Source organism: Onychostoma macrolepis, chromosome 02, assembly GCF_012432095.1.
Source record: "Onychostoma macrolepis isolate SWU-2019 chromosome 02, ASM1243209v1, whole genome shotgun sequence".
Classification (NCBI taxonomy): domain Eukaryota; kingdom Metazoa; phylum Chordata; class Actinopteri; order Cypriniformes; family Cyprinidae; genus Onychostoma; species Onychostoma macrolepis.
Window position 1 is genome coordinate 12,719,048 of NC_081156.1, and position 27,978 is coordinate 12,747,025.

The window sequence follows — 27,978 nt, forward strand, 5'->3', positions numbered from 1 at the left end:
AAGATTACCAGCATTCTTCAGAATATCTTCTTTTATATTCAACATAAGAAATTCATACAGGTTTGTAATGATATGAGGTAAGTAAATGATGAAAATTGTTAATTTTTGGGTGAACTATCCCTTTAAGTCTCCTTCTTAAAGACTGAATGGATTTCTGTGGACAGCAGTTCATTGACAGACTTATGTTCAATTATATGGAAATTACACAAACCATATATTGATTTCTTAAGCCACTTTCTGTCATGCCTATTCAATGCTTTCTTCTGCACATCAATCTAATGTCTTTGAATTATATTAATTTCACAGCTCTTCTCAGAAAATATTGATGCAATTAATTGAGAATAATTTGATTAATTACCAGTCAATAGGTTAAGAAAAATAAATTTATAAAGAAAAATATTTCCTAAAAATATGCAACAACAACATATTTTACAAAATAAAATTTGTCAAGTAAATTTCATATTTTGTACTCAAAATCACATATATATACAAATGCATATACATATCGATATGAGTACGCCCATTTGTGTCACGTATGCATCTCACTATCACCATCTCCAGCCCACGGTTCAGTCACGAATGGGAACAATGAGCGTGGAGGGATTTTCAGCAGGCCTCTGGTAATAACAGACCTCATTATGTCCTCATTATGCCGCCAAGCCAACGTTATGATGATGTTTCAGAAATGTTATGAACCACTCCGCCACTCCTATAAAACTCCCTCAGTAGGCCTCTGCTTCGGGTTACGCTCCCATCTGGCTACGGGAGCAGACATCATGTCCGACGCCTGTCGCGTGCGCGTCGAAGCCATGTAGCGGAGCGTCACCTGGCCCGTGCAAATTCCTCCCCGCGTCGTGGAAACAGGGTGATGCTTTTGCCAGTGGGAGGGGTTACGCTATGCAAATGAAGGTGCTGGAGCTGTATCAAGGAGGCCCGGAGGCTGTGATCATTTTCTCCCACCATGCCAGCTCGGCTCCCCGATCGCTCATACAGCACCACAGCCTAATGGCAGCCCATTAACATAATTGCCAACACAACTAGTGTTCCGTGTCTGAGAGTCATTCCCTATCCTTCAGGAGAAAAATACGGAGCGAGAGAGAGAGAGAGACAGACAGAGAGAGGGAGTCTACAGAAAGGGGGGAATAAATGGATGCAGGGATGGAAGGTGAGTCATACTGCTAACCAGTTAAACCATTATCATATAATAATTGTCTGTTGCCTCATTCAGAGGGGTGAGAGTTCGTATTGAAAGCTTACAGAAGATCTGGATGAGCGTCTGGATGGGATATGAAGAAACAGAGAGAAAGAAAAAGAGTGTAAAAAAACAAGTGTAAAAAAAAAAAACAAGAAAGACAGAAAGCAGAGAAAAAGACCTTTAAGAGCAGAAGAGAGAGAAAAGAAGCCGATTGGAGGTGGGAGGCCGGTATTCAGTCAGGCGAATGTGCCAGACACATACTAGAGCACAAACCAACCTGCCAGGCAAAATGAAATTCCCATTATTTTTAATTAATCCCTAATTAAAATATATTACTCCACAGATTCCGCAAATCTCTCTTAATATGCAAATGCAGCCCACTGAAAGATATTTACATATCATTAATTAAAGTAGTGCATTCTTTTAGTCTAACGAGCTGTGGTCCAAGTCTGCCAAAGAAAACCCCAACCTACACAGCAGAGAAAAAGAGAAGCAAGAGAGAGAGAGAGCGAGAGAGAGCGAGCAACAGAGTGCTGGACGCCAACTAAAGCAGGAGACTGGCAATATGGCTGCCACCTCACTAACAAAATATAGCTACATATTAGGGCTTGACATTATAGCTAAAAGAATCATATCTCAAAACTCGTCAACCTTTTGACAATGTGTGATAAATTTGGTGGAGTTTAAAGGGGTGTTATTTACAAGTAACCAAACAGCCATTAAATTAAAAACAACAACAACAACAATAATAATAATAATAATGCTACAAATAATAGTTTTTTTAAATTTAAAATTTTATTTTATTTTTTTAATAAATGAACACACAGATTCAATTAATATGCATCAATAACACATTTACTAAATCATTTTGGTCACACTTTATTTTAAGGTTTAATTCTCGCTATTAACAAACCATTAACTGTGTCTGTTGCCTAATTACTGCTTATTAATAGTTAGTAAGGTAGTTGTTAAGTTTAGGTATTGAGTAGGATTAGAGATGTAGAATATGGTCATGCAGAATATGTGCTTTATAAGTACTAATAAACAGCCAATATGTTAATATTAGGCATGCTAATAAGCAACTAGTTAATAGTGAAAAAATGGTCCCTATAAAGTGTTACCAACATTTTAATATACAATTCTAGGAACAAGCAAACAAATCATTTTTTTACATTTTTTATTTATTCACTGAAACTGATAGTTTGAACTGATTTATGTAAATTATTACAAATTATCAACTCTAATGCTTTTGTTTAGTTAAAGTCACAGACACTTTCAAAACACCTCCATCTTAAAGCTTTCACACAAGGAAGAACAGAAAAATTAATCTAATGATACAGTCTTTAGCAAACTTAGCAACCACATAAAAAGTATCTTAAAATGGTTGCAATATTCACAATGTTGAATTATTTTTATTTATTTATTTTTATTGAATTGTGATTCATTGTGAATCTAACATGAATATTCATTATATATCACCCAGCCCTGTTATACATATATCATAGTGTCAGATAAATCCAATAAAAATCCATATGGAATATCACCTGATGTTAAAAACTGTTCCGAAAATTCACAGATGACATTTCCCTTAAAACATGGACATGGTCAGGGTGGTTCCTTGGTTTATATTGCGCAAATGTGTAGCCAAATTCAACATACACACAATGTAACTTGCATTTGAGAGGGGGCTCACATAAATGGAGGCGACTGGGCAGAATTCATTAAGTTGATAACCGCGGGCTCCATTACACAACTCACTGTAATGACTTCTGAGGATTGGGGGAATGAGAAACACGGCAAAAAGAGTAACGTAGAAAAAAGAAAATGAAAGGTTTGACTGAAAAAGAGAAAATGACAGAGAGAGAAGGGATGGATGGCGGTTTCTCTTTTGAACCAGAAAAAGCTTTGCTAATGCTAACTGTGCATATATTGTGATAACATACAGCTTCCTGGTAACTGAACTTGGTAGCAGAATGTTGGTTGACCCAGAGAAACATAAAAAAGCGCTTCAGTTCACAAACATAACCTCTGCTCACCAAACAGTCATCTGATCCCAGCAGGTTAATTGCTAAAACAGACATAACATGCAGAGGGAGCGCTAGCATAAAGCATAGGAAAAATGATCATGACACTTGCAAGACTGATTTATAGAGTGCTGTCGGGGCTGTCCATGACATATTATGATGCTCGTGAACGTCCTGTTCAGCATGTGAAATCATGCATCCTTCCTGTCTCAATCAAAAGGTATTATGCTCTTAACTTATCATTCCACATTCATTTATTATTTAAACAGTGATTAAACGCTTATGTTAAAAGTAAAGTCGTAATTACCATTGGGGAAACTGAATTTAGTTTAAGCCCCAAGTTCAACATTAAGTTTAGTGTCAGTTAAAGAATTATGACAAAAGCAAATTGGCATTGAACATAAGTTGATGTACACTGTAGTCTGCAACCATTTAACATGATGGTATATAAATACTTGAAATGTGATTTTATGGCTTTTCTCTATAAATAATATGATAATTTGACAATTAGATATACTGTAATGCAATTTAAATCATTTACAGTTTTTCACAATATGGTAGGTTGCAACTTGCAATTAACAAATTAACAGGTTTTTACTGTAGCTGTCCTGTAAAAATTACATTAAAACATTTTTTACAGTGATTAATAAAGAACAGTGATAAAATACGCCAGAAAACACTACAAGCTAGTTTGCTGGTTTATGAGAAGACATACCCATCAAGACACTTGCCATCAGTCACTGTGCCATGAAAATGATAGAATATACATATAAAGCATTAATTACACACCAAATGCTCATCCTTTTGTTGTATTCGCGCTAAAACAGCCCAGCAAGTCTGTTGTATTCAAAAAATCACTTCAACATACATCATGCAACAATTAAAACTTTCAAATTCATAAGCAGGATCTTTCCAGAAGGTCTTTAACACAGCATACAAAACTACTGCAGGAAACACCTAAGAATATTCCCATTGATGAGACTCATCTATCTGAGTATTGGTAAAGACTGGCATTCGTAGTCTTTGAATGATCCCTCACCAATCTATCGTGTGGACCTGGCTAATGATAATCATGATTCTTAATGGCAGGCCATTCATTTCATAAATCCTGTCGGGCTTGATTGCTGAAGAAGCTTTAAAAACCGTCCTTCATTAATGTTAATGGGCTTTTTTAGTGGAGGCCAGTTGTGGTTAGGTCTACATGGCAGGTTTCCCAGGCTTGTTACATTGAATCCCTCCACACCCAACCCTGATTGGCACAGAGATCCATCAGTCATGACTAAGATCCGCCCCATTGGTTTATTTCGGTCCTCCTTGGGCAATACAGCGAGTGGACGGTTGACAACTCGTGAAGCGGAGAAGCTAACAGCTCTCAAGATGCATTGTTTTGAACGCTTGCTTATTGAAATCACACAATGGATCGTAATAGCTGCTATAAACTATAAGCTCCTATAAAAAGAAATTTCGGTGACATCCCAGAGGAAGCCAAAATTACAAAGAGTAGAAATTTACTCCCACTTTCTGACTACACGGCAATTACAAAGGAACAAGGCAGATGCTTTTTTAGGATCAAATTCAAGAGCCACTACAGTGAAAATGTCAACATACCGGCCTCAGCATCATCATGAGTATCACAAGAATCGTAAGAAATGATTGAGATGCTACACTCAATTAGCATAATATAAAAGTGCTCCATAAAAACTCGCAGTAACAGATATGAGCAAAACAGAAAAACTAGCTCAGAAATAACAAACCCTGAACCCTGACTTGAAAAGATCTCAGCGTTTACTTCTAGTAAAACTATTCGCTTTGTGCAGATTGTTTCACAGATAACCGATTTAATTTGTTTTTCATTACTCCCTTTAGCAAACTGCAAGTAAACAAAGATGCAATAGGTGTCAGATTAATGTCAGATATGCAATAAAAACGCATTGTTTTCACACTTTATTTTCTGCATTAGTGTCTTTCTTGTGACCATGGTATTCTGGGACATTAAGCATTACAATTATAACATCTCCTCACTCCCTAATTAACTTAAACATCCATATTTCACAAAGAGCTAATAATGCTCACATTCGTTACAACCCACTAACATAAATAAATGACTTAATTTGGCATGGGAATAATAGTATTTCTTGGAAATGTTCTTGTTATTGTTGTTAGAACATCCGCTCGCATTTTATTCACACTGGACGCACATGAAAATGCGTGTGTCTCCTCTCACACTTTATGCTGACACATTTGAATATGAACAATGTGGCAGGCATGAGAAAAAGGACGTTATTAATATTTTATAAGTCAACATGCTTCTAGCATTCTGCTGAGAGTAATGTGGGGCTAGTCTGGGTGTGTGTGTGTGTGTGGAGGGGATATCTGTGAAGACACACTAAATTTGGACAGTAAGGAGTATCACCCTGTCAGCGCGGTACACCGCACATTTGAAACGGCCCATTTAACGGCAGCACGCGCCTATCCGCTGTGCTCATTTGCATACTTCAGTGAGGCCCTGATGGATGAAGATGGATGAGAGAAAATCAACCTCGCTGAAACAACTGTTATATCAAGGTTAAACTATCCACAAAGCTCTTAACCTGTGCAGCTTTATCTCCCTGCTGCCTCCACCGATATCAATTCATCAATAGCGCCTTATCGGGGAGGATTTCCGAAAGACGCGCACTATGAGGTCTGGTAATAGGAAATCAAATGAAGGCGAAGTGCATGCAGACATAAGAAGGCACCTGCTTACAATGCTGTCAGGGGATATTACCTAGAAAAACAGTGGACAGCAGCAACAGGAGACGCCAGACAGCTGCTTCAGCTCTGGGTTTAAAGCTAAAAAGGTGGGGGTTGTTTTTTTTTTTGGTCAGAGAGTAAAGCACAGAAAGGACAAGAAATGACTATGAAAGAGAGGAGGAACAAGATCAGGTAATGTTGCAAGCCAAATTCGAACATGTTTACCTGCCTGAACAACATAGCTAAAAGTGTCAGAGCATTTGCAAAAGGGATAGTACTTTCTTACCTAGTCTATCCAAAAAAAGTTGTTCTGTTAATTCAATTACACTTTTAATAAAGTGTTCATTTTGATAATATGTTGTTTTATATGGAAAATATTTTAAATAAGGCTGCACCAAATAAATAAATATATATATATATATATATATATATAAAAAAAATCAATATGGCTCATATTATATTATATTACATTATTATAAATTTAGAACGTAACTATATTAATTTTGTAAAACTGCTATTCTAACATAAAAAATGGATATAATATAATATAATACAATACAATATAATATAATAATGCCGTTTGTAATCGTAATCAGTGTGAGATGTTTACCATGTTTATCTTGATTATAATATTTCAAATTATGATTTTTGTCCAAATCACGCAGTTTTATGAATTAGATGCTTCACAGTGTGAATGTGCATGAACGATATTCTTTCACATACTGCGATGTATGTGGGTCAGTTTGCAATATGTGACAGAAATATAGTGCAATATTAAGGCAGAAATATATTACTTTTGTAAAATTCCTATTCTTAAAAAAGATTATAATATAATATAATATATAGTCTTCTTAAATGTGAATGTACACGCACCATACTCTTACGCATATTTAAAACGATTAGTTTTACAATGTGAAGAAATTAGGACAAAAATACATTACTTTTGTATTAATATAATATAATATAATATAATATAATATAATATAATATATAATATAATATAATATAATATAATAATCAGTGTGAGATGTTATATGTTTATCATAATATGATCTTTTTGTCCAAATCGAGCAGTCCTACTTTGAATTGGATGTACATTCTGGGAAAAGACAATCACGTTAGAGTGAGTTCCTGTTTAAAGCAGATATAAATAAAGAAAGGCCATCAAGTCTTTCATTATGGCACTCAGAGCCTCATCCTCTAAAAAACACAGTCAGTGGGGCAGAGAACACAATGTCACCAGCTGGTCTGACGACACAAGCCTCCGATGAGAGTTCTCCAGTCGATAAGGATTCGATGGCGGAGGTTTGGCTTCAGGTCGAGGTAAACTCTACTGCACATGCCTTGACATCTCACTGTTCCTTTTTCTGGCAGGAGGCTTGAAATGCAATATATCACTAGAACAGCCTTCTTCCTCCCCTACTCCCAAATGCACACACACACACACACACACACAACACACAGCACACACACACCTGCCACCCATGTTTCCGTCTGTGCTCTCAGCAACGGAAGACCTAGAGAAGAGCTGCTAAAAGCGGTTATGTAGGACAGCAGAGCACAATGCTGATTATGCAAAAGGCAAAAAAGGAAAATGACAGTCATTAATAGGATTCCAGGAGTTAACTGTCCATAACTAACACTGCCAAAGGCGAGCTGGCAAACAGAGACAATCGGGAGTGTGTGTGTGTGTGTGTGTGTGTGTGTGTGTTTCTGTGTGTGTGTGTGTGTATTCAGGGACAGTGAGCATACACTGTACAAACACTTCTCAGTTTAGAAACGAACTATAATAGCAAACACGCAATTAACTGAAAGATGTGAGACCTGCGTCCTCAAGGTCAGACGCTATTGAATATTTTGTGTTTAGTGTACAGGAAGTAATTACCACCCACATAATTACAGAAGGTGACTGTGTTGCAATTCACAAACGCACCATATTGCCTTCGAATCATTTCATTCTTCATCTAGTGCATTTTCGAGGGGAAGCCCACTGAGCTATTGCAAGACCTTGAATTCCTTGCCACATGAGGGGCTCTTTGTTTCCCCTCGATTAAGCTTGCCTGAGTGTTCAGGGCAGAGTGTGTCACGGTTCCTCAGTGTGTGTGGTGTTGCCAGGCGGCCGTGGTGAGCGCTGACCCCTGCTAAAGCTCCTGCTCCTCACCCCGCTGTGCTAAAAGCTACCTACGCGCTCACTGGCCACCATGTTGGGAAGTGATCCAAATCCACCTCCTTGTGCTCCTCTTGCACGCTCTGCTCCTCCGCAGCCGGGCCTGCATTCGGTCGCGTCTGCTGTGTGTTAAAACACTTTCTCCTATCACAGCTTAAAGTGTATGTAAGCCAGTCATTGATCGTTTTCTCCAAAAACTGTAAAAATTCTGGCACTATCAAAACATTTCTCGACCTGCCTGCCATGCCAACGCTGGTTCAACCAATGTTGTGAGTATGAGGCGGGGCTATCTGTTTGACTGACCAGTGACATAGGGGAATGTTTGGGAAATCTGTTTGAAAACAGCCATTGTTTTTGCGATTTTATTTGCTGATGCAAATACAGATACAGATATTTTCATTTAATTTATGCTCTAGAACTTTGGCAATTTTGACTCTTCAGAATAAAAATGTGTACAAAAAAAATATATACATAAAAGTATATGATTATATACAGACACTTTTTATTAAAATAATAATAATAATGTAAGTTTTCATAATATATATATTTATGTTTTGGAACAATAAGAGTTTGGAGTCAATAAGATCGTTTAATGTTTTTGAAAGAAAGCATATTACAGTTTAAAATAACTGATTCTATTTTAATATATTCAAATGTTAATTTATTCCTGCAATGGCAAAACTGAATTTTCCACATCATTCAGTGCCACATGATCCTTCATAAAATTAGGTGAGTTGGTGCTCAAAAAACATTTACTGTTATTATAAATATTGAAAACCGTTGTGCTGCTTAATATATATATATATATATATATATATATATATATACATACAGTACATACACATATATATACAGTATACACACACACACACACACACACACACACACACACACACATATATATATATATATATATATATATACAGGGCTCGCAAAATCGCTAGCCCGACGTCCCGGGGCTATTGTGTTTTCCAGTCGGGCTACCAAAATGTATCACCGCCTGCCCGACGGGCTCCTTAAATACAGATCTCACGCGGGTCTTTAAAAACTCTTAAAGTGAGTTGTATCACACTTAAAGTTTTAAATACGTTAAATGGTATAATAAATATCTTAATTATAATTTCTAGAGGTCTTACAGTTGGGGACTGAAAGATAAGAGTCGCGATACCGCAGGATTAAACTTCAAAAGGCAATGATGTCATTGAATAAATATGAGCGCTGCACGTTTCAAGTCAAAACGCGGCGCGGATGTCTTTATGTGAATTAATCTGAAGGGAACCGACTGTCCTCAGAAACGTGTCGTTGGCAATTTAATTTAATTTTACCTATAATTCCTGATAAAGCAACGTTTATGAGTGCAGAGCTGCTTTGTGTACAGCGTTTCCGGGGAAACCGCAATATTTCAGCGCTCCTAAAGCGCCACCTCGTGGCAGAGAATGAATTTGCTTTTCCAATAAGCCTTTCTTGCTGTTTATGGTCAGATATGCAATTGCAAACATCAACTTTTTATGCAGCAAACACATAGATAATGTGCCTTCTAAAAATTTAGAAGTTTTAAATTAACATAATACTTGACCATAATACCTTAAATTAACATGAAAACCTGTATCTGCACTGTAAATCATGTAATTTTATGGCTCAATACTGTATGTTACCATAGACATTGTCCAACGCCGCTCATTCTGTGTTAATTTTACTTGTGCAGCTCTTAAAAAGGGTCATGAATTGCCTTAAATTTATTTAAAAAAATTCTGCAGATAGCCTACCCTGTAAATAGTGAAATAAGATTCCTTCCTTCATATTTGTTTATATTTGTGTATTGAAAATATTTTTGATTGACATTTAAACTCCTATCTGATTTTCTATATTTAAAAAAAAAAAAAGTATTTTTTTTAATTTGGGCTAGTTAAATTAATTTTCAGGCTACCAAAATCTGAAAAGGGATTTTGAAATTTTGCGAGCCCTGATATACAGTGGGGCAAAAACGTATTTAGTCAGCCACCAATTGTGTAAGTTCTCCCACTTAAAAAAGATGAGAGAGGCCTGTAATTTTCATCATAGGTATACCTCAACTATGAGAGACAAAATGAGAAAAAAATCCAGAAAATCACATTGTAGGATTTTAAAGAATTAATTGGTAAATTCCTCGGTAAAATAAGTATTTGGTCACCTACAAACAAGCAAGATTTCTGGCTCTCACAGACCTGTAACTTCTTCTTTAAGAGGCTCCTCTGTCCTCCACTCGTTACCTGTATTAATGGCATCTGTTTGAACTCGTTATCAGTATAAAAGACACCTGTCCACAACCTCAAACAGTCCAACTCCAAACTCCACCATGGCCAAGACCAAAGAGCTGTCAAAGGACACCAGAAACAAAATTGTAGACCTGCACCAGGCTGGGAAGACTGAATCTGCAATAGGTAAGCAGCTTGGTGTGAAGAAATCAACTGTGGGAGCAATTATTAGAAAATGGAAGACATACAAGACCACTGATAATCTCCCTCGATCTGGGGCTCCATGCAAGATCTCACCCCGTGGGGTCAAAATGATCACAATAACTGTGAGCAAAAATCCCAGAACCACACGGGGGGACCTAGTGAATGACCTGCAGAGAGCTGGGACCAAAGTGACAAAGGCTACCATCAGTAACACACTGCGCCGCCAAGGACTCAAATCCTGCAGTGCCAGACATGTCCCCCTGCTTAAGCCAGTACATGTCCGGGCCCGTCTTAAGTTTGCTAGAGAGCATTTGGATGATCCAGAAGAGGATTGGGAGAATCAGATGAAACCAAAATAGAACTTTTTGGTAAAAACTCAACTTGTCGTGTTTGGAGGAGAAAGAATGCTGAGTTGCATCCAAAGAACACCATACCTACTGTGAAGCATGGGGGTGGAAACATCATGCTTTGGGGCTGTTTTTCTGCAAAGGGACCAGGACGACTGATCCGTGTAAACGAAAGAATGAATGGGGCCATGTATCGTGAGATTTTGAGTGAAAACCTCCTTCCATCAGCAAGGGCATTGAAGATGAAACGTGGCTGGGTCTTTCAGCATGACAATGATCCCAAACACACCGCCCGGCCAACGAAGGAGTGGCTTCATAAGAAGCATTTCAAGGTCCTGGAGTGGCCTAGTCAGTCTCCAGATCTCAACCCCATCGAAAATATTTGGAGTCCGTGTTGCCCAGCGACAGCCCCAAAACATTACTGCTCTAGAGGAGATCTGCATGGAGGAATGGGCCAAAATACCAGCAACAGTGTGTGAAAACCTTGTGAAGACTTACAGAAAACGTTTGACCTCTGTTATTGCCAACAAAGGGTATATAACAAAGTATTGACATTAAATTTTGTTATTGACCAAATACTTATTTTCCACCATAATTTGCAAATAAATTATTTAAAAATCCTACAATGTGATTTTCTGGATTTTTTTTTTCTCATTTTGTCTCTCATAGTTGAGGTATACCTATGATGAAAATTACAGGCCTCTCTCATCTTTTTAAGTGGGAGAACTTGCACAATTGGTGGCTGACTAAATACTTTTTTGCCCCACTGTATATACAGAGCTGGGTAATAACTGATTACATGTGATCTGGATTACGTAATCAGATTCCAAAAATTAAGTACTTGTAATTAGAGTAAATTACATTTTAAAATCCTCGTAATCAGACTACAGTTACTTTTTTATGGATTACATGATTACATGTTATTCACACAATAGCAATAAATGATTCATAATTCATTGATTCTCCCTAATTTCTTCCCTTTTTCATCTTTTAAATTTTCCTTTCTAAAATAGCCTACCGATTATATACATTATATATATATACCTATAGTCCAGTTTTGTGGACATTCACACAAAGATCAGTCATTAGTCAGGTGGCGACAGCATTTGAACACTGGATTTACAAAAATCATTTCAGGTTTAAGAAGGGTTTCAACATTGCATCAACTACTGATGAACATTCATTTTTATTTCTCTGTAGGTTTTTTAACCTAATTATAACTAATTAAAATGCACATATTCACATTATTTCTTAGTTGCATGTATTGCAGGCATTCCAAAACCTTTTGTCATCAGAATCAGAAAGAGCTTTATTGCTTGCACATACAAGGAATTTGCTTTAGTGTCACAATGGATCTGAGAGGCCATCAAAAAACATCTAAACCTTATACACCAAGTATATTTGCTTTAAGTACCCCTGAGATTTTAAAATAACTATTTAAATAACTAAGTATCACATTTGCATGTTCACGGTTTCTTTGATGTTGATTAATGATCACATGGTATGCAGGTAAATAAAAGTATTTCATCTTTTTAGTAAGTGTTTTATTTAAAACAGATTTTTGAGATTTCAGGATTCCTCCATTCATTAAGATAGTTCTTGTACGAGCTGCCCAGAGGCGTTGCAAATATGGCCGCCGAGTGAAGAGACTTTCCTCGACAGGGAGTTTATTTTAAAATTATTCATTTTCATTTAAATTTTTTATGATTTAATTAATTGTCAGCTTTTCATTAAACTCACAACCCCCCTAAAGTTCCTTTACGAACCCTAGTTTGGGAAACCTTGATGTAATATAATGTTTAATGCACTTCATGTTGTAAATTACAATGAATGGAACAAGTTTTCTTACTCTTTGCATTTTTTACATCATTATGGTACAAGATAATGCTATTTAAATCAATGTGATAATAGAGTTAAATCAAAAGTAATCTAAAAGCAATCTGATTATATTACCTAAAATGTGTAATGTAATGGATTACGTTACTGACTACAATTTTTGTCATGTAATCTGGAATCAGTAACGGATTACAATTTGTAAGTAATCTACCCAGCTCTGTATATATATATATATACACACACACACACAATGATTCTTTGATGAACAGAAAATTGAAAAGAACAGCACTTATTTGAAATAGACATCTTTTATAACATTACTGATTTCTTATAATGTATACACACATTACATCAGATTTTAGTCTGAATAAATCATACATTTACTCTACATGAACTTAATTTGTTAAAGCTGTTACATTTCCATTTAGAAATATATATTAAAGTGCATTAATAAAATGTACTGAAGTATACACTGTATATACCAACCAAAAGACATTATGCACGTTTTCATGATATGTCCTTTATGAAAGTACACCTCACAAAAATCCACATGAACACGTTTTTCATGAAAAAAAGTGTTGATAATTCACAGTTCATCATTCACCCACAAAATTCTATCTTTAACCAGACCTAAAACTATGCTTTTTCTGCTTTAAAATGTTGCCAATCAGATAGGAACACCACTGAGGACGGTGGCTTAATTCATCATTTCTCTCCTTCCCTCTCGCAGAGAGAAAATATGTACACTCATGTATGTGTTCACGGAGGGGGTTACGCAGGCTCATAGCCAGCCCTTTTGTTTCTCAAGGCAGCGCCAGCTTCATTAGCATAAATTAGAATATTTCACGGCAAGAGAGCGACTCATAGCTATGCGTTACCTTCACATAACGACACACGTCCTCCCGCACCCCTCGACTCTATCTCCTCGCCCGCTGTAACATCTAACCCCCCTGCTGATTAAAGAGAGTGGAGGGGATCTTTAGCACAGCCACACCACGCCAATAGCATTACATTAATCTACATTAGAAACATTCATTACATGCTAAACCACTCAGGCAACATGCCTCTTCCCCCAGCACACTCTGTATATCATATCATTAGCTTAAAGTATATGGAATGAATATGAAAATACACTTCCCTGTTGAGACATTCCCTCAAGTAAAATGCTAAGACGTGGCTGAGGCAACACTATAATTGTATGGTGAAATCTAACAAAGGTAGATGATATCAGTGTCATTTTATTACTCTAATACACACTATCTATGAAATAAAAACGTGTGTAAAAGTCATTTTTGGGCTGTGAATAGAGTCTACAGGATGTTTTAGGTCACACAGATACTCAGTGTGTGTGTGCAGGTCCTCAATCTCTCCACGTTTCCCTGAACACAGGATACGACAGCGAATAAATGTTGATCAGTGTTGATTCCGTCCAATGAGCATGTGTCGACTGACAGTGTTCCTAAGCTGCGGCGAAAGGCAGCCATTAATCTTGGTCTGGTTTAAGTAGCATATATTAATTTGTGTCATTTTTACTAAGTCGAGACAGGAAGGGGCGCTCGCCAGTCCGTGTTTGACTGCTCACAGCAGCGGGAGAAGGGGGGGAACTGATGGCTTGGGGGAATATAGGGGGGTCTTTTATGTATTGCGCCGCTACTGCCGCCGCTGCTGTCGTCAAAATCAAACAGCGGGACGCGGGAGAGCGGCAATCGCCGGCCTTTGAATTAAACTAAATGAACTCCTGGGGTGTTGGTATGGCAACCGTAGCTGGAAACGGCACCGCCTTTTACACTTAAGGCACGTAAGGAAATGAATGAATTGAAATGTGTTTGTAACGATGAGGATTTGGTGGCAGAGAGAGCCCTAATGCTGTTATATGGATCACGGCCATTGACTGCACCGCTGAGGGGCTGAGTCTGACTCCACAGAGACAATAATAGCATCTGCAGAGCCTTTTACTGTAATTCGCTTTTTTACATTGAGCTACAAACTGCACCACAGACTAATATCAGACAGAAAAAAAAAGAGCTCCGTCGCATCTGCAAGCAAATTTCCTCTCTAAAGCAATTTTTAATCCAATAAGTGAGTAGATGTTTTCGCTGTAATGGCTCTGAATATGATATCTGTCAGACAACTATGAACAAAGCTCAGTTTGCAGAATGGCTGGCATTGATGCTGTAGATATCCAAACCGGCCAGCACTGCCATGCTTTTATGCACTTTAGATGCATTCAAATCTTTTGAAAGGAAATATTAAATGACCATTACGATTATTGTTCCCTTACACTAAAACAAACAATGACTAACAGTTTGTATTGTTAGCCAATTCATACAAAAATTAGAAACGGCGTATTCCTTGTTTTAAATATAATGATATATTCAGTGTAGGGCTGCGTGATTAATCAAAATAAAACCAAAATTGAGATATGCGCTGCATGTTTTAGTTTATAGCGTGGCACTGTGTTCTTTTTACATGAGCAGCTCGTGTTTTCAGTGTCTCAAAGTGGCTTGAATGCAGTAAATGCTGCTTCAAACAAACTCCATCTCTGCATCTGCTCTGAGTTTGGATCGCTTATAAAGTTGGGAATGCAACATATGCCAACCATCTTCCCAAAGTTGTGATGAGAAGCACTTGTAAACCAGTTTCGGTCAAAAAAAAATAGAAGCTTTAAGGGCCCCCAGTTTGATATTAAGATATTAAGACGGCCATAAAGAATTAGTACTGTAATTTTACTAGTGCTGTCAAACGATTAATCACATCCAAAATAAAAGTTTTTGTTTATATAATAAATGTATGTGTACTGTGTATATTTATTATGTATATAAAAATATACACACATGCATGTATATATTTCAGAAAAATATGTTATTTTTATATATTAAATATATTTATTCATAATATAAATTATATGAATATAAATATAGACATGCAAACACATTTTCAAAATATATACATAATAAATATACACAGAACACACATATATTATTCAAACAAAAAACTTTTATTTTGTATGCAATTAATCGCGATTAATTGTTTGACAGCACTAAATTTTACATTTGTACTTATTATTTTTTCAAATATGGAGCTTTGAAAAAAAAGCGATTTAAATTGCAATCACAATTTTTAGCACATAAGACACGATTAGACTTTTTCTCCAAATTGTGCAGCCCTACTTCAGTGCACAATCCAACAATAAGGCTTGAATAAGGCTCAGTTTGCCACAAATTAGAGTGCTGATGATTAATTTCATGTGTTGTGATGCCTTTCATACAGGAAAGGAGGAGGGGTGGGTTTAAATAAAGGTTTTGATCCTAAAGCAATGTGAAATAATATTAACAAGATGTCGTCAGCCAAGACTCTCTACCGAACGCAGGTACGAAATGCAACAGTTTCAAACAGGCCCAGCGTAACCTTAAGCCATGTCAATAATTATACCATAAAATGAGGGTTTGGGTTCCTTTATTGACCATCCGCAGGAGGAAAACACCTCCCACACAAAAAGCGCTTCTTCACTATTCACACGGGCAACCTGTTATCAGAGCTAATTAGAGACTCCCACCTCCGTTATACATTTCTGTAATTAGGCTCTTAAAACATGATTAACATGTCTCAATTACGCCAGTCATCATTTGCATAATTTATAAGGAGCTCTAATTGCGAGTGAGTTTAGACTTGAAGCTGGGTAATAACAGAAACACACAGGAAACATTATGCTGCTACTGAGGCATGTCCGTTCCAACGGCCCTAAGTATGATTAGCAATCACGTTCCAAATAAAACAGGAGGAGAGACTCCCCTCATGTAGCTGTAGCAAACACAATATTTCTCCACAATTCACCACGATGGTCGTTAGATATCTCGCCAGCTCTAAAATTACGTGGCGCACGAAGAACAAATGAGTTAAGGAATGAAGCCCAAACTTTATTAAGCGTGGTGTTGCAAGCACTACTACCGCTACAATAAAGGTAAAAGAACACTGTGAATAAATATGTGAATATTACAAGAGTAATACATCAGAATAAAACCTTAACCCAAAATGTACTCTGTTTACTTGTGTTTTCTCATCTCATCTCATTATGGCTATATTAATATATGAAAGAAAGACGTTTATTTGAAGTTGAAAGATATTTGGTAAGAATTTCGCAGCTGAATCTTGTGTTAAAGGTAAATGAATCACTTCTCTTAGACAAGTGTGAGATATGTATGAGGTTCTATCACTCATTTGACATGAGATACAAGTAAGGACAAGCTTGTTAGTGTGTGCATGTGTCAGGTTAGATGATAACAGTGTATCAAATATCTCTATATTGCTTTTAGCATCATGCACATGCCAGAAAGCATCATTTGTTGAATGCCACCTTAAATGAACTCTTGAAGTCTGCATGAAATGCAATATTTTGATCTGGAAAAGTTTATATTTTCTAAACGTGTTTTTGATCTCAAACAGTTCATCCATGCATGTTTTGTTTTTTGTGTGTGTGTCATAAATCTTCCCGTGAAACAACTCTCTCTGGTGACGGGATGCCAAACCTCTCCAATCACTTTCAGTTTGCTTAAACCCCACCTCTTTCTCACAATCGACTGTAAGCTTGCATTCAGATCTACCTCCAGCCAATCAACAACCAATGAATATAACCCAAAGTTTCACTCAGATGTTTGTCATAATATGTAAGAAGATATCTCTCGCTACTTCTGTTACAATGTGACTTTATATACCATAACTGACACAAAGTTGCCACATTTAACACTCGCCAATATATTAGACACTAATTTTTGTCTGTCTATTATTAAAATACATTAAAAATACAATTCATAGGTATAATGACTTGTTTAATGAATGTTTTTAATTTCCCAATTCATTATAAATGTTTTAGGGCATAAAACCACAGCAGACCCTCATGACTGTGTGTCTAGGCCAATACATTACTTCAAATATCAGATCATTTGTAAGTCAAGGCAAGGTTAGTTCAAGCTGTAAAATGTCATGTGGTCCAACTGAATCTTCAAAAGCGTAATGATATTTATTAATAATACATCACAATATCTGGAAAAACCTTTTACCTTGAAAATGTGTGTACTCACATGTATTGAATTTTTAAGGAAAATGTTTTACAACACATTACATTTTTAGAAGGGAATTATTATTTTTTTAAACTTTTCTAAAAGTTTTTTGAAATTGCATGAAGCCAGCTTGAACTAACCCTAACCCTAACATGATTTTAAAAAGTTTTTTTTTTTTTTTTCCTTTTCTTTTTGGTGGCCATTTATTTCTGTCATCAACCCTCACGGTTCAGCGAGTTCAAGCTAAGTTTAAGTTTATTTTTCAAAGCTCTGTTCATGATCGGGCAAATGCATGTCCATGTGAAACAGGCCTGATGAAAGCCCCAAGGGTAAAAGGAGCTGAAACCCGATTCCAAGAAACATCCAAGTTAATGTCAACGTTTCCATTCGCGACCATCTATATGTGCCAATCACCCAATTCAAACACACACACACACACACACAGCGGCCTTGCATTTCCAAGAGCATGCAATACACACAAATACACGAAGGCTTTAAATAATCCGAAACACTTGCGGCGCTAAAGCAGCCTTGTTTAAAAGCCCCCACCCTGCATCACATCCTGTTCCGTGAGCCGCAATACTTGTTTATACTCGCACGCCGGCCTGTGCCATGTTAGCTCGGTCAGGCCCTGTGTAAAAATACACGGCAAGGTCAGGAGTTCAGGCCGGCTCTGTCTGCTGCTGGCACACCGTACTGCCCCGCTTGTCAGCTGCTTGCCAGAGGAGGGCTCATCACCACGCCGTCCCCCCGCACGGCTGTCAACACCGCGACGCCACTAACACCCGCCACGCAACACGTGGTGTGCGCCGGGCAACTCGCAGCCGTGTCAATCTCGGCAAGACGGCCGTAGGTTACGAAGAATTACAGGAGCCGTGTCATTTCGTGCTCTCTCAACACGTCTGCAGATGAAATATATTAGCGGAGCGAAAATTTATTGTTCCTGTCGAAGAAACTCTGTCGTGTCTGAATAGGAATTACGAGTTGTGCTTAAAGCAGCAGGCTGAGGTGCCTGAGGTGACGACGCAGTTGATCCAAACATCCAAAGTTCTTGTAAATCAAGGTTATTGTGAGAACAAAAAGTTCATTTTTTAAAACACAGACCCACTGTTTCATTGAGGCAATGCTCCATGACCTCCACAGTCTGTTATGAAAGCTAAGACACCACTGTTCCACAGCACGCTAAGACATTTCAACAAAACAGACCTGCTATGGATTTAATAACCTTGCTTTTCTGGAATCCACCTGGGACTCTATGGCTGCAACAATGTAAAACCATGAACGAGGCTGACTCTTTATTAAAAAAAAAAATTAAAAAGGCCCCGACAAAAATGGTGGCTGCTCTCGTTTGGGCGCTCTGCACTCAGCACATTTGCAGTAAATGTCACGGCGGAGGTTTGAGCCATTTTCTCCGTGGCGGCACTGGATTTTTAGTGGTGTCTGTCTGTGCAGTGTGAAATTACACCCTCACATTAAAAAGAGACAGAAGTGAACCGAGGTACAGCTCACGGCTAATTCTGTAGGAGAGAGCACAGGGGGGTTTAATGTACAAGGACCTTTCAAATCAACCATCGAGGCTTGAGTTCATTTATTTTCAGTGTTTGCTAAACCATATTCCTGACAGCATTTTCAATAGTATTAGAAACTGACACCTAAAAACACTGAATCTTTTTTTCCCTTTCTATTTTCGGAGTGTTTTCTTAAGTCACATCCAGGCTACTATCAATAGAATCTACTTTAAAAGCATCAAAAATCCTTTTTTCTCTCTCAATTCCCAGGCCAGGGCTCAAAAAAACTACAGAAATAGTTTGCAAATGTTTGTGGCGGAATGTTTGATGGTGTAAATAAAACAAATATATTTCTATTTTATATTTGTATATATATATATATATATATATATATATATATATATATTGCCCTCCTGATCCACTTGACAATATCCTTCCTCCCTCTTCCTTCAACAAATGGAAAGCCCAAACTTTTTTCTGTGTGTTTTCGAAATGAAACAAACAAAAAAAAAACAGGAATCAGCTAATGTTAATATTTTTATACAAACACTGATCAAATGCAAGTAGGATTGATTCTGATTATGAAAACTTCCTAATGAAGTCCTGAGAGAGAAAAGCAAGCGCGCCACAACCGAGGAAGCTGAGATGAACCCCCCTTGACAAAAACAACACCAGGGCTGCGTTCAAACACAAACAAAAGCTCAACATGAGGTGTGTGTGGGGGGGCATCTCACATCGTACACTGAGATAAACAGAAGATAATATAGACGAAACAAACAACTAATTCACACACTCCTCGTGTTGGGAGCGACATCACAACTATAATTCAACCAAAAAAAGCCCCATCTTCATAATCGAACATTTTTTATAGCCTGTTTGGAGTCTAACTGGGTTCATCTCTCCAGTCAAAAGCCCTGCAGGTTCCTGGTTGCCAGGAACTGTGGGAAGAGAAGCAGGAGCAAAAAGCCAGGAAGAGGTCCAAGTCACTTTGGTCTTCATCTTGGAAACGAACTTTGAGTGAACCCCGGGTGACGCCAGGCAGTTCAAAAGAGCCAGGCATAACTCTTTCCCTCCTTGGAGAACCTTGCTAAACAAGAGGAGGAAAAAAGCGAACCTAGTGCCATGAGGCCCCTGTGATCGCTGACACAGTGGCCCTCCGAAGCCCTCTTCAGTCAGTCAGAATCTCAATGCGGAGGAGGGAACCTCTCCAATGCAGCGCCTTTTAGACAGTGTGGCAGAGCGCCAAATTCAGCTTCCATGTAATGAAATCTTTGTAAATTACACTTTGGGGCTAATTAGAAGGAAGATACGGCAGTGTTTTTTATTAATTAATTTTTTTTTTGACATTTGTTGTTGTTTCTCATTGTAGCAATCTGCCTCGGAAAACCTTCACTCAGGGACGATCGCATAATCAAAACAGCATGTTCATTCACTCTAATGAATAGCACTTCTGTGGACTTTTTAAACTGCTCTTAAAGTACCTTACTCAACCAGCTACATTTTATGCACACAAAAACTTCAAAATGTATCCATTAACAATTTAGAATCTGCATCCAGCCAGACAGCGCAGCAAAAAAAAAAAAAAAAGGTATGTCGTAATAAGCCGAGTTTATAAAACTCAGATGGGCATTATCAAAACCATGAGGCAGAGTAACTTAAAGCTGACAGTCAAAATCGCAATGTGATGAGTAAAATAACATCTTAAGATCCTATTTTCAAACTAAAGCCATTGATATTCTCATATACTGTAGGCTATAAAAGTAAAATAACATGAGAAAAAGCCTCATCATTAGCGCTCAATGCAGTATAACCAATGATACAATACAATGTAAAATGCTGTATTAAGTAACACACTTCAGCTCAGCTTCAAAAATTATAATCCTAGCATACAAAATAATAATAGCTATCTATTTGAGGAATCTGAATGCAGTATGAATCACACATTATTTGAATAGCATGAATTTTTGTGTTATCATTGTAATATCAGAACTTTGACACGGTGCAGTCTTGACTCTAACTGCAAATTCTCCTCTATCTAAATATCTAATAATGCACATTCTCACAAGACACGCAATACATCACTGTATTAAAGAGCTCTGTGGCAAAAAAAAAAAATCAATATTTCAATATTCAGCTTAATGTGATAACTGGATTTAAACAAAGGGTAGCACTTACAACGTTTTGCTTTCTGTTCTCTATGTACTGTAAGATAGGAAAACCCACCTGTTTTTTCTTTTATTTCACACAGGACGTTGAATAGAGCCGGCTTCATTCTGTGACAATTCAGTGCATGTTTCCTAAAAACACAAACAGAAAATAAATATCAAGCCGTCACTATGCATGACCTGTCAAAACTGTCAAAACACAGACATTAGGCTTAGAAGGAATGTCTGCTATGTCTAATGGAAATGTGTTTTTGAGTATTTTACAAATGTTATTTGATAGAAGACAGCTGACAAATGGTCCTAAATTGTGCAGCACTTTTGGGGAGTGTTGCATGTGTTAAATGAGCAAAAAAAACTGTCAGAATATTTCACGTGCATCATAGATGGCAGTATAAATTGGATTGCAAAGTGAAATTACTATCAAATTCTCATATAAGGGGACTAGTTACATTCCTTTTCCAGAAAATAGCACAACACAAATTGAATTAATATTAAACCACAAATATCAAGTACATATCAGCATAAGAGTACTTTAATATGTGTGGTAATTACTACAAATCCCATTTCAAGTATAATTCCAAAAGTAAAATGTCTGAATTTTTTCAAAATATTTTATAAACACTTGTGTTGACAGTTGCTAAGGCTAATAGGGTCAAGTAAATTAATTTTTGTCAACACTTCAGTCATATAAATTAGTCTTCAACTAGCTACCTTATTGATTTTAATTACTATGTAATTACTACTAAGTTAATGTGTTTTATTGCATTGAATATTTATATAGAAAGTAACAGATTTAACAACGTTCCTTCAATACACAACAAGTAGACGACAGAAAGACTCTAGCCACTTTGTCATTGTACAGTTATGGACTTTCTTATAAATACGTACGATTAAAAATGTTTAAATATGCATACTTGGTAACATTTATTTCTTTGCTCAGTTTTTAGGTGCTTGCAGTCCAATAAATAAATAGACTAGGACTGAATCCACCCGCAACATGTAGCAAGTCTATATGGCACTGAATCAATGCGCTTTCTCATTTGTAACCTGCGAGATCCAGAGCAATTGGAAATCGAAACGATGCATCTGGGAAGAAGAAGACAGCTGAGATTGTGCACAGAAGCACTCGGAGGTGATTGTAACATGTTTGTAATGCAAGATAAAAATTTACGCCAGGATAAAAGTTTGAAAGAAGACGCGAAAAGAAAGTCGGTGCGCTTCGGGAGGCGCGTAAAAATATAAAGCAGCTGACTTGTTCAACACTGTCGACGTGTTTCAGTAGCTACTACGAAGTTAATAACACAGAGACAGCATGCATACATTCTTGGATATATACCTGGCTTGTGCCTCGTCCAGACTTTGGTCGGTTATGGTCATGATTTGTTGTAATATGTCTCCAATGTCCTGTTTTCTTCCATCGCCGTCCGCTCCTCCCGTGCCATCCTGCATATGCTGCGCCAGGCCGGGGTGTCCGGCCATGCCCACCCCGTGAGAGGAGTGCATCAACCGGGGCTGATCATCCATTCTCGCCGCTGTTCTCTAGACTCTGGTGACTTTTTCAATTCTCGCCTAGGAGAAGGAAAATTCCTTCAGGAACTCTCTCCGTCACTCCCCCTTTTCTTTCTGGATGTCAGGAGCGCGCTTACAACATGGAGAGAGGGAGAGAGGGGAGAAAAGGCAAAGCTCCGTCTCACAGCTGGTTTGGGTGAAATCTGATCTGGAGAGCTGCTTTAGGATCAAGCCACTCCTGCTCTTGCCACCAAAGCCAAGACAACAGAGCCCAACTTTGTCTAAGGGCTGCTGTAATCCTGTGTAATCTGCGACTCTGCCGAGTAACTCCTTGTTTCCTTTGACAGCTTTACGACTGAAACAGCTTTAAGACTTGCTTTGAAGGCGTTAAACGTGGGGGGAGAAGTGCTTTTGTTTCGCACAGGTCTGCTGGCAACACTGACACATAACGAGAGGCTCCGCCCACCAACACTGGCACATAGCGATAGGGCGCCGCCCATCGGCCGTGATTGGACGAGAATGCGCTGTTGGCCCCGCCTCGCTTCTTCCACGATACGTCAATCATATTCCCGAGGAAGGTGGGTCGCCGTAATAAGCTTTAAGATGTGGCGTTAGCGCCGGGACCGGACAGGGTGGTAACACGGTGATGGATAGGGGTTGAACATGAAAATAAATAATGGTGCTTGTCGTAAAGCCTCTGTGTCCGCTCTTTCCCACCGTCAACCAGGACTGGAGCTCCTTGTCATCTGTGATCATTAATGATATCTTTCATATGATTCCACTAATGTAAATATATGACCAAAATTTATTTATTCATTTATTTAGTTAGTTTGAAGGGTCTGAACTGAGTTGTTAATGCATTTTACACATAGCTGTCAATAAAAAATTAAAGTCCAAATGTCAAATGTGAACATCTGTAGATGCGTGGCTGGTGTAAACATGAGGAGAGCTGTTTAATTCTAGTTTACCCATCTGAAAGATTATGTCTGTGTCAAAACCACATAGAACATGTCATAACACAGATAGGGCTGCCATATTTGATAGGCTACATGTAATATTTACAGGGTCTATTAAAGTATCATGCAGATTGTTCTGTCAAATAAATCATAATCATATTACATGTAAACATGTGTAAAGATGAGGATATATATATATATATATATATATATATATATATTCAATCCTCCTCCACCATGACCACTCAATGTGTCTTGGAAAAATGATCAGACAGGCAGTTTGCTCAGCCATGTGGTCTATTTAACGGTATTAAATTCACTGGCTATTGACATGGAGCTCAGAATGTGGCAGAAATGTCACGCTCTGGCTGCAGGTGCTGGGAAAAGGACCAATAAAGAGAGTGTTAAAGAGGCCGTTTCTGATGCCTGAATACCCATCACTGGAGCAAATATTCGAGAAGCACCACTCCAACTATTCATGTGATGTCTCATCCCCGTGCTCAACATATGAGGCGTGTCACCTTCCATTATGTTCCTTATGAGAAACGACACCACTTTAACCTGTCCTACTTAGGAGGTGACTGCTGACATATACTGGTCGTATAGGTAATATCACAACTTTTTATTGCATACAATATCATCAATTTCAGAGAGCAAAAAAGATACGTGAAGGATAATGTAGAAATCACTCAATGCATTATGACTATATTCAGAGCTCATGCATTACATTCATGTATTACACTTTTTTTTTCTTTTTCTTTTTTTTTCTTTTTTTTGATTGCAATGATAAATGGTTTATTAAACAAAAACTTTTACCAACAAAGACAGATAACAAGTACAAAATGTAAATAAATAAATGAATGAAAACGCTAAATATAATATTTAGTCATGCTTTAGTTTGGGGACAAATTCTCACTATTAACTAACTATAAACTATGACTTTTGCCTTAATAAACTCCTTGCTGCTTAGTAATAGTTAGTTGTTAAGTTTAGGTTTGGGTAGGATTAAGGGATCTAAAATATGGTCCTGCTGAATAAGACATTAATATGTGCTTTATAATTTAAGTACTAATAAACAGCCGATATGCTAGTAATATGCATGCTAATAAGCAACTAGCTAATAGTGGGGATTGGTCCCTAAACTAAATTGTTACCTTCAATTTCCTAGCTGTCCTTTTTAACATTAGCAACAACCAACCCAATATCATGAGAAAACAAATATTTTTCAAATCACGTGATATAAATAAAAATAAAAAAATAAAAAATGTTAGAAAAAAAAGCATGAAGGTCCATCCCTAATCCTAACCATCAGTGAAGTATAAGCAGATTTTACAAAAATTAATAAATAAGATGGTATACATTTATACAAATTAGCCAACATTTCGCCAAAAGTAAAATAGTTATGATGGGACAATAAATGGTTTATTAAGCAAAAAAATAAAAAATAATAATTTTTTTTTTTTTTTTTACCAACAAAGATAGATAAAAAGCTAAATTTAATATTTAATTTATTAGTTTTATCCTTATTATCATTAGTAGCAACCAACCCAATATAATAAGAAAACAGCTATTTTATAAGATGTCATTTTAGCATAAATTTGTACGATCCTACAAATTAATGTGCAAAAAATGTAAGATTTTTTGGAAAAAAAAATCAGGAAGGTTCATTTAAACGTAACTGTCAGTTGGACATAAGCAGATCATATGCAAACATGCAAATGAGATGAGAATTCCGACGAATTAGCCAAAAATGTACAAAAACGTAAAATAGTTACAAATTGCCATGATGAGATCATACTGGAAATTCATGTTCCTTTGTGAATGATGGCGAAATGTGATCTCTACTCTTGGCAAAAGACATTTTTTACACCACAGTAGAAGTTAAATCGATCCATCAGATTTCTCATTAGTTGGAGAAGAAGAGGAACTAGTTAATGATAAAAGGAATTGGCCCTGCTGCTGTGATAGTATCTGAAGACTGCTGGGCTGGAACAGATGTATAGGCTAAGTGACCTTCCTCTGTGGAACCAGACCTCAATGATTGTTTGACCTCTTCACAGCTATAGCCTACAGCCAGAAAAGACTCTACAGCATCATGTACTATAGCCATACAGCTCAATGTCAAACATCTTCTGAACCAAACAGGAAAGAATACAAGTATTGACTCACAGACAGTTGGCTGCTTGTTTACTTGTCCATAAATTTTAGTAGAAACATTGCAAAAATTAAACTGCTGCATAAACAGTATGAATGTATCTTATTAATGAAGAAAAATGCAACATCAGGCTTGAATATTAGCCTTTTGATATAGTTTGCCATATTTGAACATTTTCCGGTCATTCTAGCAGTGTCAGAAATTGCCCGCACATTAAAAAACTGATGCCCAGTCTGAATTTACAATGAGCTTCACGCAGCAAATAACACACTTACAGATATTTGACATTCTCTTGTAGACGCTTGAACTCTTGTGGTTTGAATTTAGAGTAGTTCGGTTTTCCCTACCGATCAGCAGTTCTGTATTCCCAGCGGTGAGAGGAGCACATTGTGCTGCTGCTGAACACTTTTCTAGCTCACTCGTTTCATTCATATTTATGCCAGCTCATCTAAATTGTCCTCTCTAATAATGTGTGATCTGCATACTCTCACTTATATCAAGCACATTCATCTTTTTCAAAGCTTTGGAAACATTTAAATAGTTTTAAATGGTTGTGTGGCATGAGGCTGACTAGTTGGGTCAATGAAAAATAAGAGCGTCCACTAAAAAAATAAAATAAAATAAAACTCTCTCTATATATAATATAAACACACGTCAAGTTCTTAGAAATGTACTCTTTGGATTTATATTGCTTTCCTATGGTTTTGAAAGTCCTTTGTAGTATTTTAAAGGGGTCATGAACTGAGAAACTAAAATTATCTTGATCTTTTGACATATAAGAGGTCATTGTACTATAAAAACATCCTGTAAGTTTCAGAACTCAAAATTTTCTTGTTAGTCTAAAAACAGCTTACATCGAAGCCAGTCTACCAAAACCACAGTCTGTGGAATGAGCCACTTAATGACGTAATAGTGTGGATAATAGGGGTGTAACGATAAATCCATTAATCTAATGCATCGCAATTCTCTCTGAAATCGATTCTGAGCTTAGTTTTAACAGCAGATGGCACTGCATGCTTTAGAAACAGCTTGCTTTCAGTTCCTTACACACACACGACTTGAACTTAAAATAATCATTCATAAAGTTCAAAAAGGTTGAAGCGAATTACAATTCTTGCGTCATAAAAGCAGAGGTGCAAGTACATTTAACCACTCAGTTGACCGCACGAGCGGTCTTCTTCGTGAGCATTTGAGTGTGCAATTAAAAACTAGCCTAGAGCGCCATCTGCTGTTAAAAACTAAGTTCAGAATCGATTCAAGAGAGATTCGCGATGCATTAGGAATATCACAGAATCGATCTATTAATCGTTTTATCGTTACACCCCTAGTGGATAAACACTACCTCCACAGAAGAAGATCAATGCCTGCTTCTACATCACTGCCTGTTTAGCCCCGCCCACCGATTCACGCATGTAGTGTAAATAATGAGAGGCAAACGCAGGTCTACTTAGAAACAATACGATAAAGATGCTGCAAAGTCAACAAGACACTGTGCAGTGCCAAGTCGTGGAAAAACAGTGTTTGCATTCCTTCTGATCCCAACGTTAGGAAAGTGGATGAACTTTATTTTTAATGAAGATCCAGACCATGTCAGTAAGAACTCAGCCCTTTGTTCACTTCATTTTACCACAGATTTGTTTACAAACAAGGCACAATTTATGCGTTTTTAGTCACTGCAAACATGTCAAACATACACAAGTGTTAGCCAATCATAGCAGTGGGCATTTACTTCCAATTCTACAATCCTCCACGCCTATTCAAACAGAGTGTTCCGATGAGGGGGATATTTTTTATGTTAAAATCTAGATAACATTATAAGTGGACCTCAGAGAACAGTACAACATAAAAAACAAAGGCAGTTCATGACCCCTTTAAAGAAAAAAAATCA

At 37.3% G+C, this 27,978-nt stretch overlaps 1 protein-coding gene across 2 annotated transcripts in view; it reads right to left on the reverse strand.

Moving 5' to 3' along the window:
- Positions 1 to 24,613, reverse strand: part of pbx1a (pre-B-cell leukemia homeobox 1a) — a 73,828-nt gene extending 49,215 nt beyond the window's left edge. Inside the window, exons 1-2 of one of the 2 annotated variants that reach the window (XM_058797554.1) lie at positions 22,807 to 23,702; positions 21,529 to 21,602 (exon numbers count right to left, since the gene is read on the reverse strand). In XM_058797554.1, coding sequence (XP_058653537.1) covers positions 21,529 to 21,602; positions 22,807 to 22,994 — 262 coding nt within the window. In that variant the 5' untranslated portion in view covers positions 22,995 to 23,702. Of the gene's footprint in view, positions 1 to 21,528; positions 21,603 to 22,806 lie in introns of both variants that reach the window. The other variant, XM_058797551.1, reaches the window with a different exon arrangement.
- Positions 24,614 to 27,978: the final 3,365 nt, after the last annotated feature.